At 42.4% G+C, this 8,610-nt stretch overlaps 1 protein-coding gene across 2 annotated transcripts in view; it reads left to right on the forward strand.

The window, feature by feature from the left end:
- The window catches only part of prep (prolyl endopeptidase), a 20,500-nt gene extending 12,724 nt beyond the window's left edge, over nucleotides 1-7,776 (forward strand). For both annotated transcript variants that reach the window (XM_053231832.1, XM_053231831.1), the window contains exons 8-15: nucleotides 1,391-1,582; nucleotides 1,757-1,954; nucleotides 2,085-2,188; nucleotides 3,896-4,032; nucleotides 4,176-4,270; nucleotides 5,117-5,248; nucleotides 5,463-5,619; nucleotides 5,850-7,776. In XM_053231832.1, the coding sequence (XP_053087807.1) occupies nucleotides 1,391-1,582; nucleotides 1,757-1,954; nucleotides 2,085-2,188; nucleotides 3,896-4,032; nucleotides 4,176-4,270; nucleotides 5,117-5,248; nucleotides 5,463-5,619; nucleotides 5,850-6,144 (1,310 nt within the window). In that variant the 3' untranslated portion in view covers nucleotides 6,145-7,776. The remainder of the gene's footprint in view (nucleotides 1-1,390; nucleotides 1,583-1,756; nucleotides 1,955-2,084; nucleotides 2,189-3,895; nucleotides 4,033-4,175; nucleotides 4,271-5,116; nucleotides 5,249-5,462; nucleotides 5,620-5,849) is intronic.
- The last annotated feature ends 834 nt before the right edge of the window (nucleotides 7,777-8,610 follow it).

Genomic DNA, 8,610 nt, shown 5'->3' on the forward strand with positions numbered 1-8,610 from the left:
TAGGTGCGTTTCCACTCGAGGAACCTTTTCAAGAACTTTAGTCGCACTTCCACTTAAGAAATCCTTTTTTAGAGACTCGGCATTTTTACCAGGTGCGTCACCATTTGTGCAGTATATTTTTTCCACATCTTAGTATCTTTAAGCTCACTTCATCTTAAAGCTTTTTAGGAACCTTTTTGGGAACTTTCATGCATTTTATTATCTTTTGAGAAATCTTATCTTTTTTTTTTTTCTTTATTATCTTTTTTTTTTTTTTTTTAAATAACTTTTGAGAAACCTTTTCAGGAACACATGATTTTGTGCAGATGTATTTTTTTTTTTTTTTTAGATCGTATTTTACTTAAAGAACCGTTTAGAAATGTTTCCATAAGAGGAACCTTTGCAGGAACTCAGGAACCATTGGTCCACTTAAACTGTTTTTTTTTTTGGTTTGTTTTTTTTTAAAAGAGATTTTTAGGCACGTTTCGATCTGAAGAACCCTTTTAGAAATTAGTAGATTTTAGGTTTGGGGAACTTTTTTCAGGAACTCTTATAGGTTCCTTTTCAGGAACTTTAGCTGTGTTTTAACTAGAGGAACCTTTTAACAACTCAGGAATCTTAGGTGTGTTTCCACTTGAGGAATTGGAAGAATTTTTGGCAGATTTTCACTTAAGAAACCCTTTTAAGAGACTCAGGATTTTAGGTTTGTTACCATTTTAGCAATAATTTTTCACAATCGGACACTTTTCAGGAACTCATGGTCTCATTTAGATGAGCAGTGTTTTATTTTTTTAATTTAAGGAACATTTTAAGAGCTCTGGAAGATTAGGCATGTTTTCACTTGAGGAACTTTTTCAGGAACTCATGAACCCTAAGTGTGTTTCCACTTGAACTGTTTGTTTTTAGAGATTTGTAGGTGAGTTTTGATCTCAGGAACCTTTTTGGAAATGAGTAACTTTTAAGTTTGGGGAACTTTTTTTTTTTTTTTAAACTCTCATAGGTGTCTTTTCACTTGAGCCTTTTCAGGAACTTTAGATGTGTTGAAGAACGTTTTAGGAACTTGAGGAACGTTTTAGGATCTGAAGAACTTCAGGTGTCTCCACTGAAGACTTTTTCAGGAACACAGGAACTTTTGGTGTGTTTCCATTTTAGGAACCATTATAGGACTTCAGGAACTGTAGGTCTGTTTCTGTTTGTGGCCAAATTTAGGTTTTGGGCTACAGGTCCAGAATCCTTTTTTTTTTTTAGTTCCTACTTCAGAGTGAGTGTATATCTGTGGATTTGAAACTATTGGGGGCGGGGCTTGCTACACTGAACATCAGTGATTGGTCACATGCAGGCTTAGCAGGAAAACGTCTTGCGTAAACTCCTGATTTTGTGGCGTGACTCGTCACTATCTGTGTCACGACAGGGTTGTTGCCGTGGGTGAAGCTGATCGACAACTTTGACGCTGAGTACGAATACGTGACGAACGAGGGCACCGTGTTTACTTTCAAAACTAACCTGGACGCTCCGCTCTACCGTCTCATCAACGTGGACTTCGCTCAGCCGGCACCCAGTCAGTGGAAGGAGCTCATCCCGCAGCATGACAAAGATGTCCTCGGTGAGAAAAACCCACAATTTAGAAAAAGAAAAAAAAGAAAAAAGAAAAAAAGGACTAGCATTTAGCTATCTGCCTAGCTATTTGAGACATATATATGATGCATCTTAATTATATAAGACAATGTAGATACTTTCGTTTACGTACGTTTAAGCATTTTTGATCTTTACCCCTCAGTGTTCGCTACGTGCACATACTCCAGCTTCTTGTGTGTGTGTTACCTCCACGACGTGAAGAACGTTCTGAAGATGTACCAGCTGGCGTCGGGGGAGGAGCTGAAGACCTTCCCGCTGGAGGTGGGCTCCATCGTGGGCTTCACTGGCCGAAAGAAGGACTCCGAGATCTTCTACTACTTCACCTCTTTCCTCTCTCCAGGTGGGTGCAGACAGCGTGGCGTTTACTTTTTATCTGTTTTGTGCGTCCAATGTGTTCCATCCATTTGCTAATTTAGTAACTTTGTGCCTTTTAAAATCAATGAAAAGTTTTCTATCCTTTTATCTCGCAGCCATCATCTACCACTGCGACCTCACCAAGACTCCTCTACAACCGCACGTCTTCAGGGAGGTCCAAGTGAAGGGCTTCGACCCTACAGACTACCAGACCACACAGGTAACGTATACACACACACACACACACACACACACACACCTCTTTTTTTGTTGTTGGTTTTTTTTCAAACTTTTTTTATTGGGTTTTACAAAAACAAAACAATTGTCAACACAATACTAGTAAGGAATCAAGAGTTATAGGCACTTTTTATAATAAAACAAACAAACAAACAAAACAAACAGACAGACAAAAAATAAATAAATAAACCCTGACAGCTCACATACAAGTGAATCCGTCCTCGCTGCCTGACCCATCCTGATGCCCTACTTCTGGTTGGAGTTCTCATCGGTTGAGTTCACTCGCTGCTGCTGGGGCCCCACATGGACGGTCTGAAGAACTGTTTGGTTTGCTGGGGATGGAGCCACCTGGAGGCTGTGGAGATGGCTTGGGGATCACATATGGGAAGCTGTACTGTACTGTACTGTAATGGCTTGGGACTGCGATTGCTGTAGTGGCTTTGGGGCTGCAGTTGTAGTTGCTGCACGAGCAGCTTCGTACTCAGGACTCCATCAGTGGACGGTGGATAGATTTTAACCAACCGGACTTCTTGCAAAATCTGTGATAAATTTATTGGATGCACAATTGCACTATTTGTCCACATAGTACACAATAATAGAAGGGATTTATTTATAATCGCACTATCCGTTGCACCCAGATGAGGATGAGGTCCCTTTTGAGTCTGGTTCCTCTCAAGGTTTCTTCCTCATATCATCTCAGGGAGTTTTTCCTCACCACCGTCGCCACTGGCTCGCTCATCAGGGATAAATTCAAATATTTACAATTTTTGTGAATCCATTTATTTCTGTAAAGCTGCTTTGTGACAATGTCCACTGTTAAAAGCGCTATACAAATAAAATTGAATTGAATTGAATCGAATCCGTAGTGCCACACCGAACACGATATTAACGACCAGCCAAACTATGAGAGTCACATCAATCTAAGGAGGACGAGAAATGTATCCTCTTATCCAGCTGGAGAAGAGGGCCCCATATTTTCCTGAATGTATTAGAAGAACCGTTTAATGAGAGTCTAATCTTTTCCAATTTAACAAAAAAAAAAAAAGGGTCTCTCTAATCCAATAGGGCCTTTCGCTTCGCGGGAACCTTTTCATAGTACCTGAACTAATTGTGGAACTACCCACTTTTTGGTGTTTTCGCACCTCCGGAACTGGGAGTGATTTTAGTACCGACTGCCTTTTTCCAGAACCAAATGAGCTCCTACTCCGGAGCAGGGTCTAACCAGCACAACTGGTACTATCCGTGACGTAAGGAGACGTTGATTGGCTAAACGCGTACGAAAACGCCCTCACACGCCATGATTTAAAACGCCGTGTAAACATACTGTAGTGTCAGCTTATTCCGCAAGTATGGAGAACAGCGATAGATGGAGGCGAGACACGACAGAAACACAGCTCTGATCACAGCGTCCTCCATCCTCCGGTTGTTTACGTTGTTGTTCTTTGTTTCCGTTGATGAACGCGGCGCACAAATGACGTCGCTGTCGACCGGCTTACGTCACTTCCTAGTGCCCGCTGTCGGTGCGAATGCAGCCCTTTAAACAGTGCTGGGAAATAGTTCACGCAAAATCGCCCAGTACTTTAGTCCTGTACATTTAATTCTGGAACTAAAGCGGTGCGAAAGGCCCTAAAGTCACACACACAACTCTTAGCACAAGCACAATGCCTCATTATGAAGTCTTCCCGCGCAGGTGTTCTACCCCAGTACAGACGGCACGCAGATCCCCATGTTCATCGTGCACAAGAAGGGCCTCCAGCTGGACGGCTCACACCCGGCCTTCCTCTACGGCTACGGAGGATTCAACATCTCCATCACACCCAGCTACAGGTACCTGTTCTCTCTCTCTATCTTTCTCTCTGTCTCTCACACACACACACACACACACACTCACTCTCGAACCCCAGGACATTATCAGCGTTCATTAACCGGTATGGTAATGAGGGTTTGATGATGTGTGTTTTCGGCTGCAGTGTTTCCAGGCTCATCTTTGTGAGGCATCTGGGAGGAGTTTTAGCCGTGGCCAACATCAGAGGAGGAGGAGAGTACGGGGAAACATGGCACAAAGGTAACACACACATACACACACACATACACACAGAAGAAACAAATCGTCATTATTATTATTATTATTAGTAGTAGTAGTAGTAGTAGTAGTATTTATTTATTTATTTTGTACTTAATGGAGTGTGAAAGGTGTTTAGAATTTGTGTGTGACCGAAACCAGAAGCTTGAAAAAAATTTTTTTTTTGAGCACAGGGGTTCTTGGATGGATGGATAATCAGTAGATCTTGGGAATGGATTAATGGACAATGGAGAAATGGATGGACAGATGGATTATTTGATGGATGAAAGGATTTGGATGGTTGGATAGGGAGACTGATGGATGGATGGATGGATGGATGGATTGTTGGATTAATGGGTGACTGAGAAATGGATGGACCAATGGATCATTTGATTAATGGGAGGATCTGGATGGTTGGATAGGTACATGGATGGATGGATAGTTGGATTGATGGGTGGGATTAATGGATGATTGGAATAATGGATAGTAGGATGGATGGATTGATCATTCGATTGATGGATGGATCTGGATAGTTGGATTAATGGGTGGGATTACTGGATGATTGTGAAATGGATGGACCAATTGATCATTCGATTGATGGATGGACCTGGATAGTTGAATAGGTGGATGGATGGATGGATGGATGAGTAAACGGATGGACAGATAGTCGGATCGAAAAGAATAGTGCAATATCGATTTACTTTGCAACAGATATTCAATGTGCAAGCAAAAATTGTTGTAGTACTAAATTGGGATCTCTGCCGACTCCCACACCTACTTTCTACCATTCTGTCTCTCTCTCTCTCTCTCTCTCTCTCTCTCTCTCTCTCTCTCTTTCTCTTTCTGTAGCGGGGATGTTGGAGAACAAGCAGAACTGTTTCACTGATTTTCAGTGTGCAGCAGAGTATCTGATCAAGGAGGGCTACACCTCCGCAAACAAACTCACCATCAATGGAGGCTCCAACGGAGGCCTGCTAGTGGGTATGACACACACACACACACACACACACACACACACACACACACACACACACATAGACACCAGTGTAACTTGTATGTTTATGTACACTTGTATGTTTGTTTGATCGTAGCGTAATGTAACTTCAAATTACCACTATGTTCAAGTTTATAAACAAAACATTGCAATTCTATCGTGTGTGTGTGTGTGTGTGTGTGTGTGTGTGTGTGTGTGTAGGGGCGTGTGTGAATCAGAGGCCGGACCTGTTCGGCTGTGCAGTAGCTCAGGTTGGTGTGATGGACATGCTCAAGTTCCATAAGTTCACCATCGGCCACGCCTGGACCACCGACTTCGGCTGTTCTGAGATTAAGGAGCAGTTTAACTGGCTCATCAAGTGAGCACACACACACCCACACCCACACACACACACCCACCCACCCACACACACACACACACACACACACACAAAATTGCCGGCTGTTAAATTTGTCCGCTGGGTTTTTACACATCAAATGGAAAAGTTGTGTACATAGCATTTTTCCCCCAACAGGAAGCTTTGACCATATAAGGAAAGCAGCTCTCTGACTATCTCTCTCTCTCTCTCTCTCTCTCTCTCTCTCTAAGGTACTCTCCTCTGCACAACATCCGGATCCCCGGGGGCGACGGCGTGCAGTACCCAGCTGTGCTGTTGTTGACCGGTGACCATGACGACCGCGTGGTGCCTCTGCACTCTCTGAAGTACATCGCCACCCTGCAGCACGTGATTGGTCGCTGGCCCGGCCAATCAAACCCTCTCTTTATCTACGTGGACACGAAGTCGGGTCACGGGGCGGGAAAGCCCACCAGCAAGGTGATCCAGGAAGTGGCAGATACCTACGCCTTCATCGCCCGCTGCCTAGACCTTCACTGGATCAATTAACACTAACACACACACACACACACACACACACACACACACACACACACACACAGTTCATTCAGCTGCTAATTCCCTGGCTTTCTCTCTCTCTCTCTCTCTCTCTCTCTCTCTCCCTCTATCCATCCATCCCTTACTCTCTCCTTTTCTCCTGTATTCCTTCATCAATCCCGTCTTCTTCCGTCTGCTTCTCTTTGTCTTCCTCCTTCTGTCTTTCCTGTTTCTTCTCTTTCTCTCTCTCTCTCTCTCTCTTCCTTCTTCCCTTCTTCTTTCTCCATCTCTTATTCTCGCTCCCCCTCTTTCCCTTCTCCCCTCATTTTCCCTCTCTTCCCCTCTTCCTTTCTGTTTCCAGCTCTATCTCTTCCTCTATCCCCTTCTCTCTCATCCCTTTCTCTTTCAGTCCCTTCTTCTTTTTATCTTCTTATTCTCTGTTTCTCTTTCTCTCTCCCACTTTCCTCCTTATCCTGTTCCTCTTTCTCCATCTCTTATCTCACTATCCTCTCTCCCTCCATCCTTCTCCCTGTCTCCCATCTTTCCATCTTCTTGCTTGCCCGCTCTTCCTCCTGTTCTTTCTCTTCCCTGCTTTGTCTTTTCCTCTCTTTCATCCCTTCCTCCTTATCAATCCCTTCTTTTCTTTATCTTCCTCTCTCTCTCCATTTCCTCTTCCATTTACTTATTTCTTCTCCCTCCCTCCCCTTCTTTCTCTCCTCTTCTTTTTCCTCACGTATTCTCTCACCTCTCGTCTTTCCGTCTTTCTTCGCTTTCCCTTTCTTTTCCTCTCCCTTTCTTCCTGCTGTTCTTTCTCTCCCTCTCTTTATCTATCTCCCATTTCTCCTGTCCTCTCTCGCTTTCCATCAGCTCTCAGTGATTACTCTTCTTCACTCCTCTCTTCACTCTCCTTCTTTCTCCATTCCTCTCCCTGTTTCTCTCTCTCTCTTGCTCTCTCTCTCCCTCCCTCCATCCTTTTCTTTTTATTCCTTCTCTCCACACCTCTTCCTTCTCTCTCTCTCTCTCTGCTCTGCTCTGTAGATATTTAAACCATGTAACATTTCACTCCTTAGTAAGCCTTTATCGTCCCCTCTCTCTCCCTCCATCCTTTCCTTTTATTCCCTCTCTCCACACCTCTTTCCTCTCTCTCTCTCTCTCTCCCTCCTCTGTAGATATTTAAACCATGTAACATTTCACTCCTTAGAAAGCCTTTATCATCCTCTCTCTCTCTCTCCCTCCTTTCCTTTTTAATCCTTTTCTCCACACCTCTTTCCTCTCTCTCTCTCTCTCTCTCTCTCTCTCAGCGCTTTCCTGACTCACTCAGCGTGTTAATGATTTTTCTATTATTCACTAATGTTTTCCGGGACGTTCCCTCATGGCCTCATGGCCTCTGATACACTTTGTACAGACTCTTTATTTATTAGCAGGTTCAATACAATTCAGTAATTCTTTAATTAATGATTAACCGCACAGTATGTGAGTGTGTGTGAGAGTGTGTGAGTGTATTAAGGTGTCATATGTATAAAATTTCATATTGCTTCTACCTCCAGACTTATGCAGATTGTTTGTTTTTACCTTTTAAAGGGAATAAATGTCAGCGTAACATGAAATAAAGAACTGGTGTAATAAACGGGATGTTGTTTGGAACGACTGCGTTTTTATTTTTTTTAGGGAATCTTCGGTAACTTTACTGACCCTCGTTCTTCTGCTGTTCCACCCTGCTGGGTTTAATCCCACTCTTGTTTTTAGTCAAGTTCCATGTCTTTCCTCGATCATATATACACATAAATACTTATTTTCTCAAACTCCACAAACACCTTAGATTATATCATCTATAATATTTTATTACATTACTCTTCTCTTCACTTCTCAGTCATTAGCAATAATCACTTGATAATTGCTTGAATAAAACCTTGAAAGTTATATTATAGCTTTTTTGTTGCACAAGTGGAATCGGTCAATCCAAATATTTACACATTAAACAGTACAAAAGTTAATTTTTAAATAAGTTATTTACTGATAATAATACAAGGCCAAACTCACACTATTTATTTACAATATACATTTATGCAAAACCCGTTTATCTTTAATAAATAGAGGGAGTTGTTTGTTAAAAAGTAAACGAATACCTTCACACAGAGTTCATGTGTAGTTTCCATCTCTGACCACATGGTGGCAGCACATCACCTCCCTGAACTGGAGTGAGCAGCATCACGTTCAAACTGCGAGCAAACCAAAAACAAATCCCAAACCAAACCAAGCCAAAAACAAATCCAGAACCAAACCAAGCCAAACCAAACCAAAAACAAATTCCAAACCAAACCAAACCAAAAACAAATCCAGAACCAAACCAAACCAAACCAAAAACAAATTCCAAACCAAACCAAAAACAAATCCAGAACCAAGCCAAACCAAACCAAAAACAAATCCAAAACCAAACCAAAAACAAATCCAAAACCAAACCAAACCAAAACCAAAAAC

Source organism: Pangasianodon hypophthalmus, chromosome 30, assembly GCF_027358585.1.
Source record: "Pangasianodon hypophthalmus isolate fPanHyp1 chromosome 30, fPanHyp1.pri, whole genome shotgun sequence".
NCBI classification, from domain to species: domain Eukaryota; kingdom Metazoa; phylum Chordata; class Actinopteri; order Siluriformes; family Pangasiidae; genus Pangasianodon; species Pangasianodon hypophthalmus.